This window comes from Falco cherrug, chromosome 4 (genome assembly GCF_023634085.1).
Source record: "Falco cherrug isolate bFalChe1 chromosome 4, bFalChe1.pri, whole genome shotgun sequence".
NCBI lineage: Eukaryota > Metazoa > Chordata > Aves > Falconiformes > Falconidae > Falco > Falco cherrug.
The window spans coordinates 7,323,041-7,340,666 of NC_073700.1; the positions used below are offsets into that span (position 1 = coordinate 7,323,041).

The 17,626-nt window shown below is 41.0% G+C and overlaps 1 protein-coding gene across 3 annotated transcripts in view; it reads right to left on the bottom strand.

The window, feature by feature from the left end:
* Nucleotides 1–17,626, bottom strand: part of POC1A (POC1 centriolar protein A) — a 59,557-nt gene that overhangs the window by 21,623 nt on the left and 20,308 nt on the right. For all 3 annotated transcript variants that reach the window (XM_055708524.1, XM_055708525.1, XM_055708523.1), the window contains exons 8-9: nucleotides 11,200–11,268; nucleotides 8,030–8,128 (exon numbers count right to left, since the gene is read on the bottom strand). In XM_055708524.1, coding sequence (XP_055564499.1) covers nucleotides 8,030–8,128; nucleotides 11,200–11,268 — 168 coding nt within the window. The remainder of the gene's footprint in view (nucleotides 1–8,029; nucleotides 8,129–11,199; nucleotides 11,269–17,626) is intronic.

A 17,626-nucleotide genomic window follows, 5' to 3' on the forward strand; every position in this document is an offset into this window, starting at 1 on the left:
CTCTTAGGTCCTTCATCAAAATCATAAAATTCTGATAAACAGTCTGCAACAACGGTAGGAAAATGTTAATGCACAAAATCAGAAGACATAAGCTTTCATTTGTTTGTCATGCACACCCTTCTCCTTACATCAACCAGATCAAGAGAAAAGCAAACCCAAAAGTTTCAGGGGAAAGAGCAACAACATATGGGCAAAACCCATTAGCTTGTGAAAAATTCAGTTTCACATAGCAACAACCAGAAAAAGTTGAAATAGAGTATTAGAGGGCTAGCCATTAACAGAGGCTTCCCAGAGTATCTTCCAGAAAGAAGCTCTGCTGTTAGCTGCTTGCAAGGTAGATACTCATTCAGTTGAGTGAGAGAAAACCATGTTTTTTTCCTCTGCCAGTCAAATAAAGATGCAAAAAAAATCAGTGAGACCAGCAGTGAGGCTCCACAAAGAGCCCAGTTAACCAATACATCTATCCCATTCCACTAAGATGAACTCTGGCATCCTGTATGAAGAAACCTGGTACTGTTACTACACTGTATTCTCCAGTGAATTAAAGCCAGGCTCTAGAACTCAGTTGGATCAGCCTTTCAAATGATGAAACCGAGGGGTTGCCCCACTGAGGGCTACCCACAAAACAGATGATGCAACCCTGATGCCTTCCTGCCCGATGTTCTGGACTGGAACCAGGTTATCTGTACCAGAGTGAAGGAGTTAAGATAGGCCTGTAAACACACAACGTAAGGCCAAGTTTCTATCTCTTTTGCTAACAAGAACATGTGTTTATAAATGAATGGGCAGCATGCCCTTTCTGGCCCTCATTAGCCATAGTTCCTACTAACCATACTACCACAATGGGCAAAATTACTATTTTCCCAAAGTCTGAGGATGCTGAACCAGGGAGAAAGAGATGTAGCAAACATTCTCCACTAGCCAAGCTGGCTCACCATGGCAGCTCCCTTAGTCAATTAAGTGTCTGATACCTGTTGAGGGTTAGAGTTCATCCCACTCTAAATCTCTGGTTTCCAGAAAGATGAATGGAAGACACCACAGGAGCACGCTTCTTGCACAGAAAGAACTACTAGCTGCTCTTGCTAAAAGGAGGACGTATGCGATCAAAGAAAATGACATCCTTCTGGCTCTCCGCAGGTTTACAAGCACAGCCTCTTCAGCTGCAGGCCAAAACAGAGACCCAGCTTTGTCCACACCCCACAGGAGGGAGAGGAAAGTAGAAGCTTTTTCCTCTGTTCCTGTTGAACCTCTGTCTCCTTACAAATCACAATTACAAGATCACGTGTTGCAACAGGCTTACATGAGCAGGCTTCCTTCAACGAACAAAAAGTGACGGTTAGGCAGCTATGGGTAACCATCTGCAGCTGCACTGCTTGTGAAGGATGGGGGGAAGAGCTCCTGAGCGTCCTGTGATCAGTCACAGTAAGTCTCCTACCGATCCCTATAAAGCTTCTGCTTGGACAGCCAAGCAGGGTAGAGAGCAGTGGAAACATCCTGAGCACTCATCACACTGTTGTTCTTTTAAGTAAATAATCTACCTACTTATTCCAAGAGGAAGACAATCAAGTACCACGCTAGCTTCCTGGAGTGGGAACGCATCCTCTGAAAAACAAGGTGACAAGCAGATCAGAAAAAAATAATCATTTTGCAGACCACAATTATCCTGAAGGCTGGATCCCCTGCTGTTGAATACAGGACTCCTCCCTTACAACACTTAAAAATAAATAAATAGAAGGGGGTGGAGGAGGTGCAAATGACAACACACATCCACATCCAATTGCAAAAAGTTGCAGCTCTGTGCAATGAAACTCCTTCCCAGGAGGGGATTTCACAGCAAGTACAAAAAAAGAAAGGAAAAAAACACCCATATAGAAGTATTCATAAGTATTAGCAATTGCCAAAATTAGAGATAGTTACCAATTTGGAAGCTAAAAGGTCAAAAAAAGAAAAGGCACATCTGGCCTATGAGTAACTCCAGAGGAATTTATTTACACAAGGAATGAGTGGCTGACAGAATGAACTGCTGCAGTCAGCACAGAGACCAGGGGCTGAGCACAGGAGGCACCCAAGGTCACCAAACACAACACAGAACCAGCAAAGGAGAGAGGTGGGTGGAGGCAGCTGGGGACATTCAGTTATTGGCCTCAGACAACTTTATGATCGGATCACATTTTTTGGAATTAGTCTCCAATCTTATTCAACAGAACTGTTTTGGAAAAATTGCCACTGAGGAAGCAAGCATAGTCCAATGGCTGGAGAAAATTTTAAACCCAGCAGTGCAGAAAGAGGCCTAAGTGCCTGTCAACTGAAAGATGCATTTGAAGAGTCACAGGCCTCTTAAGTCTTTTCTGCTAAAGTGCTGCTCCTCCCAAGCTTCACTTTGTGAAGTCTGCTATGCCATTAGCTTTCACATTTGTTAGCTCCACAGATAAGTACCATTTAACTTCAGAGGAGCTAAAGATATTTAAAACATCTGTGCTCTTGAATTTTAAAAGAGCAGAAAGATTTCTTGGCAAGAGAGTGACAGAGGACAACTCTGCACCTCTGCCCATGTCTCCCAAATTGCCCTACCAAGGGATTACCTGCTTTTGACTCTGTCTGCACACGCACTCACGTGAGCAGGTCTCCCAGAGTCCTACCAGCAGCTGAAAACTAAGCTGCATATATTTAAGTTACATGGTTGCAGAATTCACAACTGAAGTGGCAAGAGAAACACTTCCCATCACCTGTAAGCTTATGTCCTGCTGTACCTATTACCTCTCTCACCAGAAAACCCCTAAGTTTGAGACAAACAGACTACACACAACCCTTGCAGACTCTGCATTTCACTCTTTTGGACATCTCAAGCTCCCACTCCCCTTGTTCAAGACAGCTTTGCCACTGCAACACAAACAAGCTTTCAAGTATTTTTCTTTAGAAAGCTATATGCTGAGGCTTAGACTGAAGTCTCCTTAACAGCCTCCCTCTTTGCAAAGTAGTGTTTTGCACAGTTACAGCATACCTAAAGAAAGTTTAAGTTTACACTCAGTAAAGAATCTTTATATCAATTAATATTTCCTATTTTCCATAATTATTGCATGAAAAACGGTTTACCAACTTGGCTTATACTACCATGTTTTTATTCCTACTTTGCAGTGTCCAGGTTTATCTGAGCACCCAAGCACTTTCTAACTGTCCATGTGACATCAACTGTTCAGCGTCTGCTCATAACACTTGACCATACGTAGTTTTCTTGGAATTAGTCAACAATCGGAGCAAATCTGTCTCATAATGAAACGAGTGTTCTTGTATACTCACACCAGCTGTAACTGCATGTACGAAGCTTTGCTTGTATCTGGAAAAAACCCAACCAAACACCACAAACCCCCAAAATAAAACACATTGCCTGCCCTCTCTGGAAAGAGCAAATTTTATGATAAATGCTCACTGATTTATCATCAATCTTACATAGATTTGATATGTTGTGAAAACATGTCCTTTGATCTGATCCTGCACAACTCTTCATATAGACAGAAACTCATGCTTACAGTGACTGACCCCAGAACAAGCATAAGAGCCACATGCAAAGTCCATACCTCCTATTCTGACTTTCCCTTAGGTCCTCACCACTCAATATCACAGCTTAAAGCATGAATTTATTCTTACCCCTTGGATTCTAGTTCAAAGCGAACAAATCCTTGTATGATCAATATGCAGGACTGTAAGACTTCACTTCTTCCCATCAGCTTCATACAGTATGTACGAGTGCTTGCCCTTCAGTTTTCAAGACAATTCTGCAACACTTAATAGCAACAAATGCTAGCTTATAATTTAAGAGTAAGCATTTATTCCAGAGCTACTGTAATTCTAGTCTAACATTTGAAGTCTCACAACCATGCTAACAGGTATTTATAATTCACTTCTGGCAGCTTTAGTGTTTTATCAGACTTTTGTGTCTATGCTTTTACACCATAGTCACGACTGCAATTCCTGCTCATCATGAGCTTCTCTTTCATTGGCATTAGCCCTTGAATGGAGCAATTTCACTTTCAAAGCAAGCTGCATCTCCCAAGCCTCATATATTTACAGAAAACACAAGCAGGTGGGCAGAGCAACTTTGAAGTTCATGCCTATTGTTGCAAACAAGCCCAATACCCTGATTCATAATGAACTTTAACCAACTGCCTGAGAAACCAGCATCTTCTAAAGTCTCCAGTCTCCCTCTGCCCATGGAAGTGAAAATTGTTTTAGAGCAAGTTTGTTTTCAAGCTCACCAACCTTGACAATGTTTCATGCCTCTTTCATCCCACAAGTCATTTAGAATTCTTTTTTCTTCCTATTCATCTTCATGACAAACTAGTTTTGATGCCTGTGTTCAGTTATTCTTTAACACTTGCATGTTAGTCTGACTCTCCCCATGAGAAACCAGATACTAAACAATTTTTACACAGCCACTGTTTTGATTAGTATTTGTGTTTTCACAATGTTTAAGAAAAAAAATTATACAACTACACATGAGTGCATAAGCTCTCCTTGGAAAAATACTCTGACTTAAGTAAAGGGAGAAAACAGATTAAAGATGTGTCAAGAACCATGCTCATGTGTTTTAAGGGTACCAAAACCAAATAACAACTTATCTACCCGTTTTAAATGTAGTTACATCCCAAAATGTCTGCAAAATCTCAGTATTACTCAAGAGAAGAATCCTAGCAAGCTAACACAGCAGTAGAGATAGATGAAGCAGCTTCACTTTTCATTGAAGGAAAAAGGAACCTTGGCATGAAATCAAGAGCCACAGGTGGCAGTTCCAAGCCTGATTTTGATGGGAAAAATAACTAATTTCAACTACACAAAATCCACCAAAATAAGTACTTCGTTATTAAAAAGCAAATGTTTTGCTCAAAACAAGGAGGAACTGAATCTATAGGGAAATTTAAGTCTTACAGTAAGTTGTAGCAGTGACAGTACTCTTTAAGAGTCCAATATAATACAATTCTAAAAGATGTAAGTAATGAAATTCAATTGAAAAGTAGACTGTCATGAATAGACAAGTTATTATGGAGCCAAGGTCTCTATGCTCAGGTTATATTTAAAATTGCAAACAAAGCCATTTTCAGAGATATCAGCTTCTTTTTAACAGCAAAGAACATGTCATATCAATTCTAAGTTTAAACTTAACATATGGTATTCAAAACAAGCTCTCAAACTACATTGTTTATTCTTCCCCTTCTAACTTTAGCAATTATAACTGCCTTAGCATTAAAGCATCGCACTCCTAATAACCTAATATACAAGGATAGTGAGTACTCATTCCATTTTACATTTCCATTCATTTTACATTTCCATTCTCGTGAAGCATAGGGAGCTTTTAGATGAGACCAGGTACAAGCCCCAGTATGGTATATGATCATTCCTGTAAAGGGCAGCCACAATACAGCTGATCCCCTTAAAAAAAAATTAGACTATATTGGCTTTGACAGCACCAATCAGACCATGTGACTTGAGACAAAAATCGAAACTCCGCTCCTTTATAGCGGGTCAGAGCTGCATCACACTTACAAGGCAAAACAAAGTTCTTCACTGCATAAAAGAGAACACATCATTGCACTGCATCAGCAGACTTAGTCAACTAAGATGCTGGTGTCAGCTGTGCCAGCTAGCACCCAAGCTCTCCATTGCAACCAGCTTCACCCCTGCTTTTTAACCAGGGAGAATTTTACTGTTGAAAGCAGACAAAGTCTGAATTTACAAGTCTCTATTCATGCTCCTAGCTAATTTGGCAGATCTAGTGGAAGCATCATTTGTGCTATTCAGACCAAAAGGTAACATCACATTTGCACAAGGAGTAAACAGGAAGAGTCCCAGTGACTATCATTCAGTTTGATCTTCTGCAAGTGGCACATAACTCAGTAACTTTCCAACACTTTTTGTATTCAGGTGGCACTGCTGGGATCAGCAGCTCCCATGCCGCATGCCCAAGCCCAAAGGTTGCATTTGGGTAGCAGTTCAAAACACTCGCTCCTTTGAAGTAATTTAGGTTCCCAAACCAGAGTATGTCTCTTCCACATGACTCAGCACATATTCACTTTGCCCTCTGCAAAAACACAGCACCTGGTCCAAACCAATATATTGTACCCCAAAGAACACGTGGTGCCCTGTTTCCCATAGGCTCAGAGCGTGAGTAGAGCAACTGCTTGTCAACCAGCACCACATGACACGGATTTGCCTGTCAGTAGCACAAACTGTTGGTCCCAGCTGCATCTATTAGAGGTTTTGACAGGTAAACCCTCTTCCACAGGGGAATAGTTTTGTTGCAAGGTCAGACGTTCAGGGTGGTTAGCTGCTGTTCAAGGGTTTTGTTCAGCAGCTACCTTCAATGCACATCTTAAAAAGTTTTATAATGAAGAACTAAGTTGTAGAAGAGCTCAGGATTTCCTTCTTTTCCTTAAGTTACTGGTGGATAATATGCTCTAGTAATAACAGCAGTACAGCTGGGGACAAACTTACCATAATCTCCTATTAGCAGCCACCTCGGCTACACTATTCAAGCCATTCCATGGAACATTACAAACCAAAAAAAGTACTTCTTCCCATAAAAGCTTTCTTTGTGCTGTATCTCAGCCCAGAATTATACTATACAATATCTTAAATTAAAGCAGATAAAGTTAGTCCAGTTCAACAGGCTAATAAACAAAGAAGTCACTGGACTATTAGTTTCATAGCCCACATAAATTTACAGTTAGAACACAGGAGACGAGGAAAAGGAAGAAGTGTCAGTTTTAGCCAAAACCAGCAGAGGATCAATAAACACTTTTACCTCCTCCTTCCTTATGTGATTGCTTCCTACCAGCCTCTCCCACCCACCTAGCACTAATATCCTCTGGTTTGTTTGCTTTCTTTACAGAACACTCCACATAGTGAGGCATCATTTAGAGCTGCAGACTCAGATCCCATTTATCACAAAATACTATGGCTATTACAACACCTCCAGCAAAGGACTGAATACATATTAAATAAAAACACTACTATGTTTAAGAAAGAACATAAGTTTAGTAGCCCAGAAGTCTTAGAAGATCTAAGAGATCTAACTTGGAAGATCTAAGTTGATAAGATTAAAGGCACTGCCACAGAGCAACAGATGCTGGCTAGAAGCTTATCTTCCAACTGAGGCAATGACACAGGCGTAAACACCCGGATTCACAAACTGCTTTTTAGCTTACAGCTCACATTGAACAAGATGCATCAAAAAACAGCCACAGTAATAACATATTTCAGAATCCTGTAGGTATTCTCAAATGTATCAAAAATATCCAAAGATTGACAAGACACAATATGGACATTTCAGTGAAGCATCACCATGCGCAAAAATTGTAACTCACACAGGCAGGAACTTCAAAGGGTTACTCTTGTAATAGCCATGACATCCAACATCAGCATTACACTCAGATCAGTGCATCATACTGAATTACTTGGTTAGTGGATTTATCCATTTGATACAGTCAGAAATAAGATGTCTCTTAACACATGCTTCAGGGAACAGAAATGATCGAATGCCTCCAAGTATTTAGGAAAGAAGCTCCAGTACAATACACCACCTATTTCTTATGGGGAAGTCTATGCACAGATTTGTCTTTGTTGACTGTCAGTGAAAAGGTATCATGAACAATATCCACTTCCAGGACTGACGCCAACCTAAAGGAATCATATCAGCTAGCAAAACTGACTTCACCTGTTACATCTGTGCTTTTTCTGTGTGGGCTATCATGCAAGCCTACCACAACTTCATACACACAGGCTGTTAATAAAAAAATGCATGTACACATGCACGAAAATTATTTCCCTTTTAAAATCATTAAATGTCATTTTCCTGTAAAGCAAGTACAGTTAAACAAGAACAAACAATACAAGATTGGTTAAAAACAGACATCTTGCAGCTCAAATAAATATCAAGGAAAGATGGTTCTATTGTTAACTGCCTGAAAGAGTCACACTCTTTGAAGCTGAAGCGTACTGAAAAGGAACTCTACACGATTTCTGTGTGCTGACCTACCAGAGCGTGATGGGTCCCATCCACACTAGTGCCAGACTTCTGTGTTTTCAGTACATCACCATAATCTGCCGCATCAAAGTTAGTCTTCCACACCATCACCTGCAGAAGAAAGCTTCTCTATTAAAATTTTCCATCTACGTTTGCTTAAAGGTCAATTTTGTCAACAGATCAGCGAAAAGTCAGCAGATGCACACAAAGTTAACCTAAGTAAGCTTTGCCATTGATTAAATTAAGGATGGTATTTGTAAATACATTACTGAACACAGACATAGCATAACCAAGTTCTCAATAAATGACGTCTTTCAACATTCTTTGGGTCAGGAACATCGTGAAACTAGACCTACCTAGAGAACTCCAAAGCAACATGCAGAATACACCATTAAAACCAAAAATATATTAAAATACCATGCTTAGCATTACAGCACTTATCAGCCACATCCCAAACAACTAGCCACTGGTTTATCATGAGATTCATTCACAGGAAAAGGAGAGTTAGCACTTTGAGACTAGCGTTAGAGATCTTGAGCTAATTTGTCAGCTGCATACCAAACTCAAATCCCACTTACAGGCATCTTCTCTCCATAATGCAGTATTTATTTCAGAAGAGAAGAGAGGCCTCTAACACATAAACCACTTCAACATATCAAGAGCAAATCTATGGAGTAAAATCCATAGCAGTGGCTCTACAAGTCTAAAAAAAGTTTAAGAGCAATCAATCAACTATTTCAGAAGCCTGAAAAACACCTACAAACCCAGCCAGCTCATCTTGGTTATCAGAAACATCAGTGTTTATTCTTCACTTGCAAGTTTTCATCCCTGCTTCACATGAAATAAAAGCATTTTTCTTTTGTAGTTGCATAGTTAACCAACAAGGGCATTCCATTGTGTAACAGAAAAAACTGAGGCTCTTTCACTGTATAGATTGTCTCTTCACAGCTAGCAAAGGTGCTACTACAAAGATAGGCACTGCCACCTAGTCTAACCTGGGGGTAACTAGCAATGCAACACAGCTCAGTTGACAGAAAAGCAGATACTTACTCAGACCACTACTTTGAGTTGAAGTTTGTCCACATCTTCAGCAGGGCAATTCACACTAACTGTGTTAAAACCAGCATATATTTGCAGCACAGGGTGCAAATGGCACCTCCCAATGCCAGCAGGCTCATTGCAGTTCAGTAATTATGTGGTTTTAGATAGGTTACATGTCTAAATCACCACACAAAAAATTTTTTTTGACCTGTAGTGATTTTCTTGATTATTATTTCTCACATTTCTCTTGGATTCAGAACACCAGTATTCAGCTTTCTGACCATGGCAGGAGGGTTGGAACTAGATGATCCTCCAGATCCATTCCAACCCAAACCATTCTATGATTCAGAGAGGTCCACTCCACTGGAAAAGCTTCTCGTAAATATACAATTGGCAATTTAAGAGTAATACTGGTTTTAATACATACATATATTGTATGTTTTCCTCCATGCATGAAAGGAATCACTGCCTGCATTTTCAGAAACAAATCTGAGAGAGGCAGCTCCTTCACAGCAGCTAAGAACAGGAGAGCCAACAGCCACCCTTCCCAATACACATGTTCAGAAACACACAACCCTGAGCTACAGTAGAAACGCTGCCAAAGAAGTCAGTTATGACCCCATGCCACAAACGTACCTTTACAAACACCCTCCTGGGGAGGCACTGCCACTCAGCATTTCAGTTTAACAATACCAGCCAATACTCTGCAACGAGCATTACTTTATTCAAAGAAATCCCAACCACAGCAAAGACAAAGAGGGAGCTGATTAAAAAAAAAAGCCTTTTGAAGGAATCTACGCAACAGAGAAACATAGGGCAATACATCCTCTTAAACTAAAAATGAAACAAAAAGTCAGCTTCTTGGCTATGTCTAGAAATTTAAGACAAAATTTCTGAAGTTTGCTATCAAAAATAAGTAATAATGAATTACTATAACTGCAACCTCCAGTGAAATCAGGGCTTTTAAGGAAGACAAACACCAAAAATGCATATTTGTGTTAGATGAGCACTCCAAGAGCAAACCTTAATCTAGTGACCCAATATAATTTTGTAAGACAAAAAACCCAGATGTATCTCTTCAAAACAGTGTGTTTAAAGCCTTAAATAAAAAGCAGTCTTAAAGCAACAGGATGACAAGCTATGACACCTATCTCGACAAATCTATAAAATGGAGTTAAAATGCAGCACCTCGTGAAACTCAGGAACCACAACCCTAGGACTGGTTTCTTCCTCAATAGTATACAACTGAAAACATACATTGTGTAGAGAACCCAGCAAGTCACTTCAGCATGGTCCAGACATACTGGGTACAATTTTACTTTCCCCCACTGACAACAGGAAACAAAGTCCAGCAGCTTTTAGAGAAATGTGTATCTGGACTATAACTCAGAACCAGAAGTAAAAGGAAGAGATCTCCCATCCTGTCCCAACTGCTTCATTAACAAAAAACCTTTATCAGCAGTACAAGACACCCAGGCTCTAAGTTCTAGTGTACACACCAAGGTCAGCAGAGAAAAGTCCAATTCTGACCCAAAAAGCTGTGCAACTGCAGCACTTGTACAGCTTTGCACCAGGCTCCCATTAATAAAGAGGCCTACAGCCTATATTCACATTTAGTCAGACTCAAAACCATCTGATCCCAGCCGCTGGAGATGGCTTAGCCCACAGCATCTCAAGTAAGACTGAGGACAGATCTGTGGGAGGGAGGAGAGCATTAAGAAACATGAAATACAGAGCACTGTAGACCACTGGAACCTGGAAGAATATTCAGGGGAAGCATCCCTGCTTGCCTGCCTTACCCTTACACCTGTGTCTCAGAACTAGCCAGTGGCAGATCAAGAGATGATCCAACAGCACAGCCCGTGATATTCCAGGTATCTCAACACAGGCATTTGCACACCCCTCTAACTTATTCCCCAGCAGCAGATGCCTCAGAAAGGCATATAACGAGGGCCGTGTATAGGGCAATATTTCCTCTGCTGTACATACCCGTTCCCAGATAATGCAGCTGCAGTACTTCCTCAGTAAGAAAAGTCTGTTTAACATCTCTCACTATTTTTGTTTTCTCTTTCAAAGCAGCAAGATACCAAGAAAACAGTAACAACAAGGCACAAAACTAATGAATTGAACTAGTAAGATACCTGCTCATCAGAACCTCCAGAGGCAAATAAGTCTCCAGCTCTTGAAAACGTCACACAGGTAGCTGGCCCCTGCAAACAGATTGAAAAGACAGGTTTAAAAAAAGTGAAAGAAAACAAAGTGTTATAAAGCTCCATTCATTACAGCTTTACAAGGCATTTCTCACTTGACAACAGTAATTAAAGGCAAAATTTAAAAAGCTCTTACCTGTCTGGTAAGTGGGCCACAATTAACATGCTAAGCTTGGTGGCACGCACTTACCATTTCCCACATTTTAGCCCCCAGTTCAAGACACCCATTTTTCAATATCCATGGCCTTAAGACAGAGACAGGAACAAAGAGAGTTTTACAGCTTCAGGCTTTTCCTTGTTCCCTCTCAATCATTCATTCTCTCTTCCCTTTAGTACGAGAAATTTACAAAACTCCTGTTTATTAAATGCGGTGAAATAGTTGAGTTTTATTAAATTCAGCCTTCAGTTAGCCACCCGATGGAAAGGTTTAAAGCTGAAAAGGAGGTTTAAACATACAGATACACACAGAGCAGCACCAAAAGGAATACTGAAAAATACTGTTAGACGTAAAAACGCTCCACTACTGACATTCTAAGCATTCATGAATCATAAACCATGTCCCATGAAAATTTAAGTTTTTTAAAACAAATTTGAGGAGTGATGAATCCACCTTTCAGGCTTCAATTGCCAAGCCCTCAGAATCCACAGTTTCCAAGCTCCTCCTCACACCATGAATACTAGAACCACAAAAGGAAAATGCACTAAGCCAAGATTTTCACATATTCATGGAACTCCAAGGACCAGAACTTCAAACATTACACAGAATCTTCAAGACACTGACACCACCAGAGAGCAAATTTTATGGACCTCTGTGTGCACCAGATTCACCATGGAAAACAGCATCTTGTCTCCACATGCTTTCCAAACAGCCTTTCTTTGAAACCACGTAACTGTCACTAAGGGGCAGCATAAAACACATGACTGATGATAAAAATAGCCAACAGGTAAGGCTACAGGCAAGAAATCAAAGAACCAGTTTTATCACTAAGGAAAAGGCAGGGGGCAGGGAGAGCAGTTGGTTGGTTGGTTTTGTGTGTTTGGGAGGGAGGGGTGTGTTTTGTTTTTTACAGTTCTCACATGCTCTGCAATATATTTCCAGGGCAATATATTCCATACAAACTGCTCACTGCAGAAGACCCAAGGCTTAAAGCTCTTGTTTACTACACCGTGACCTAACTTTAAAACATGCCTGACCAGCTATCAACCAAAGCAATCAATTAGCATCAATTAATTTAGGCAGGGTTACAAGCATTTTAAGTCAAAAAAACTGCACAAGCAGAATAACTGAATGCATAAGATTCAGTATTCAGAGCAGAATCCAATTACTCGTTTTATTCGAGACTTGGCAGTCAAGAAGCCCACAAAGTTTTCAGTACAGGAGAAAGAAAAAGCCAAGGCTGAGGAACACTGATTAAAGGAACAGGTCACCCAATGGCTGACAGAGCAGCATCAGCAGAGTAGACTGTACTTGTACATCAGCTTCTATATACTGTATTCTGTAGTATTATCTAGAGTTTTGCAGGAGGCAGCTATTCTCTTTGGATACCAATTAGCTGGACAAAGTCAACACGGGGGGGACATCCAAAGGCATCAGAAACAAATCAGAATCACTGCTTCAAACCCCCTTACATGTGAAGCATGTAGCCAAGCAATGACAGAGGCCTCAAACCAAACAGGCACCTGCAGCAGCACAGGAGAATACAAGCAGCAAGCAGGCACCCCTTACAATACCATCGTCTGCCATCCTTAAGCTACAGCCTAATGATGTATGCAGGCTTATGTTAGCTGTCAGGACTTTAACTGAAGAACAGGAGGATGGCTTAAACTGCTTTTCTCTTAGTTTTACAGAAGAGATGCCAGAGTTAACACATCCAGGATCATTTTCATACAGCACAGGCACTTGCATTTTGAAGAAGCCTCGCTCTTAAAACAAGCAAGTTCTGAGAGGCTATGGTTTCTCTCTAATGGCGCCGACTGCTGAAGTACAGCTTGAGTAAAAGCATGCATTTCACACCACATGTCTATTTTAATACATTTTCAACCTTTCAGAAAGCACAGAGGACAACGCACATGGGGAGGATGAGGCAGGCGCTCCAAGATGCAGTTAAACAGCTGAGAAACCGTTAGATGTGTTCAAGTGCAGACACAACAGACAAACTGTTCTGCTTAGAATAAACAGCTGAGAACCCTGATAGTGAAGTTTCATGTCAGCTACTGAACCCATTACTTTGCAGTCTGTCCTAAGCCTGAGCTTTTGCCCAAGCTGAAATAGGCAAAGGCAGCAATGAGCATTTCCAGATGCTGCCTATGGCCAGGTTTGCTGGGAAAAGCAACCTGAACTAGCGACAGGCTGAAAAAACAAAAAAACAACAGAACAACAAAAACCCAAACCCACAACAAAACAGCAACCAACCCCCTCCCCCCAAACCATAAAAAAACAAAACTAAAAACACAGCCAGAAAAGCTACAACCACCACCACCAAACCCCACCACACAAACATACACCTCCTAACAGGAGTTACCCTCTTTCAAGATCACCTATCTCGGAAGGCAAGGGAAGAAGCTTCTCACCTTGTACCAAGGACAGACTATGCATTAAGAGTTCACATCTTCCCAATGGAAATTGCATGGAAATCTGAAATCCTGATTCTTTCTGGCTTCCCTTCTTTCTCTCCTTTGTAAAAGTGAGCTCATTATTATGAACCCTGAAGGTAGACAAATACCCAAAGATTGCACTTGGGTAAGTACCCAACTCTATCTGCAACCCGTGTCCCGCAGCCCCATGTGCTTTCAAACGTGCTGGTGCAAGGTTATGCCAGCAAAAGTACAGTCCTAATGTGGTCACTCCCAGTGTGAAGTTTTAGCTTCCTTAAAACATATTAAGGTATTTCCATATTATCATTTCACCTGCAATGATTTCAAAAGGGTTTGAGGCCTTCCAACAGCAACATCTCACTCAAGAGATCTTGCCAGAAATGACCTAGTAGCAGCAATTTCAGAATGCATGCACAGTCATCAGTGTGACTAAGCTAGTTCAACTAACACAGTGTTATGTAGTGCAGATATTTCAAATCAAAGTCACCGCCATCAATCAGCTGAGACAAAACGTGCTTCTGCCTTCTATTTCCACCCACCTTCCCCAGCAATTCAACCCTCTGACCACGCTGTCAGGAATGGAGACTAAAAATATGCAAAAGCAAAAAACAAATAAGCCATAAGAAAGGGCAGAAACAAGTACATAGCCAGAAATCTCCACAGTGGTGAATACTGCTCAAAGATAACAGAGCTGAGTATACAGAAGCTGCACTGACTATAATAAACCAGTCAGAGTCGGGAAGGGTGGAAAAAAGCTTTCAAGACATTAAAACAAAGTTCAGGAAGAAGCAGAAGTGAGGAATACTGGAGAGGAGTGATATTTCACAAAATTATTTTTTTCCAACTAAATATTTCAGTGTATTTAGACAAAGTTTAGCACAATACAAATCACATTGAAACAGGCAATGAAGTGACTCCAAAGTCATGGCATTCTGAAGTGAAAAAAAGTTCAACAAAACATATTCCTCCCAAAATCAGAAGTGATACCAAAGACTGAATGTACCTTTATAAACTAAAGGGGGAATAAACAAGTCTATAGACACAACATCCTCTACAGATTTGTTGACATAAATTAAGTGAAAAGTATTTTTGCTACATGCTTACAGCACTCTTCCCTGATATAACAGGTTTGCTATAGCAACATACAAATAATAGTTTGCCAAATACTCTCACAATTTAATATAAACACACAAAACAAAAATAAAGTTACACTTGCCAGTGATTAGACACAGCCTAACTGCCATTTGTTCCAGGTAAGCATGGCAGAGATCCAGCAGATGCCTGATGCAATCCTGGACAACGTGTCCTGAGACTGAAGAATTAAAATCTTCCTTCAGATTTTTTTTTTTTCCCTCTGTAAACTTACTGTTTGCATCAAAAGTGTCAAAAAGGTGCAGCTGTATATTCTATACAAGTTGTAGGGAGAATTTTAAGCTTGTCTCCCATGCAACTAGAACACGTGAGATGCAGCAACCTTCTAAAGGATCACTTTATTCTCCTCTTCCTGTAGCAGGATACAAATGCCCTTCTATTAGTATTCCCTGGGTGCTCCAGTTCTGCATCCTCATTGTGCTAGGTGCTAGCATCAGCCCCCAAATTCCTACAGCTTCTTACTGTAGATTAAACAGCAAGCTGCAGAGAGATAGGAATGGACAATGAGATACATCACGTTAGCAATAAGGAACATTTCTATTTAGTCCTCAGCAATCCAACATGAACACTGCTGAGCTTTTGTGCATGTCAAATAGAGTTTGAAACTACTATAGTAAGGGAGAATGCTGCAGAAAGTTTGAGGAAAATACAGAAGAGAGCAAAAAGTCATCCACTGGAAGTGTTGAGTGGGAAGAACATTGCCACTAATCAACATTCATCCCCTCTAGTTAAAGAGGGGTACCAGGCAGGGAGGGCATAAGCCCCAGGGAGCCTTGAAAAGGACAAATGGCTCACACACTGGATGCAGCAAAGAAACTGGAAGGAAAACGGAAGCCATACAGAAAGAATGATAACAGGATCAAACCTAGTCCTTCGCAGCAGCATTCTCAATGAACAAGATACAGGCAAGGTCAGACAGCCACACCATGGTAGCTGAAACACCTGGTGGCACGCCAGTCCTAGCTAAGAAGGGTGGGGCACAGCATGCTACATAATCTAGTTTATGTGCAGACCATCACCCAACCCAGAGACAGAGATTATACCTTCGCCTCTTTTTCCCCCACTTCCTACAGAAGGAAGCTAGTGATCACAAAGCCTTTATTGCCCTAGCAATTCACAGGTGGATCAGCTTACACAAAACGTTAAGTGTGAGGTTCAGAACTATGCTGAATGGCTTGAATGCATTCATCACCTAGAGAGATGGGATCTCAAGCCAGGACACAAATTACAACACTGAACAAGTGACTGGCAGGATGCTAAGAGCATCAGTAACAATTGACACAGGGATGACAAGAGACAACAGGAACAGCATCCCTGAACACAAAGCTTTCAAAGGTGGAGTTAAAAATAGATTTCTCTGAAATAAATACTTAAGAGAAAGGCCAAGAGTTTAGTTTGTAGAAACGGAAATATGCCTGGAGGAAACAGTCATAACCGCATGCAGATAGCAGATGAATGTGTACCATCTATAAATAATAAGCAGACAATCACAGCAAAAGCCCTCCTGAACACCATTTCCACTCCCATAGAACTGCTGGAGGACAGAAGGCACACTATTTCAAGAACAGCAGGGCCAAGAGCAACAGTCAATTCAAGAGAGGCCAGACTTGCAATCTTCAGCTAGGAACAGAGCTAACATTTTGGCTTCAGCATAACATAAGAAACAAGAGCCAGGCTGGAGAGGGTCCAGGAATAAACCTGAGGAGAGTAGTTTAATGATGCACAGTCTGCACAGTGAAAGGAGAGGCAGAGGGGAAAGTAGCTGGAGAGACAAGTGGGGCCAAGGATGCAAGTAGATTTTTTTCTTGTTTTATGTTTTAAATCCTGAGAGAAACTAACGCATACCAGAGAAGAGCCAGGTAAAAGAACAAGGCGTATCTAGAGGATGCAGAGAGTCAAATTAAAGGAGAGCTTCCTCTTCCACTGCCCACAAGGAGATGTAAAAGTGGGGAGATAGGAGCCAGTACATTCAGTCAAACTGTCCCTGAACAAATTAACTAGTGCAAAGAGAAAAAGGAGATACAAGCGGTGACAAAGTCTGAGAAGCAAATCCAGCAGCAACCATCACACTGGGATCATCAATTCAAGGTATAAAAGAAACAATAATAAACAGAGCAGTCATTGTCACTGTTCACAATGCTCTCAACTGCTTCATGGCATTGGAGAAGGCAGCAAGTCACACTTGGACAGATGGACACTGAAATGACAGAAGGTAGAGGTGCAAAAGATGCAAAGAGTAAGTGATCAAGACAATTAGGAAAACACCAAGGGCTGGTAAGAAACTCGATAAATGCATTCAAGTGCCAAAGAGCACAGAGTCTGAAACAAAAAGGTGAATGTCATGTGTCTTCCACCTATCACTTCGTTCCAGCAGCAGAGAAAGCAGTGAAAAGAGTTCAGTGAAGACCGATACAAACTAACAGCCCTCTTGGTACGGTGGGAGTACTGAGCCTGTATCCCAGCATCAATGATGAACATGCAGCCAGGAAATCCACAGCTACGAAGATCTATTCAATCTCATCAGAATAGGTGAAAGACAATAGCAGAATACTTAGTAGGAAAAGAAAGATAATGCAGAGAAGACGACAGAGGCAGGAAGAAATACAAAGGG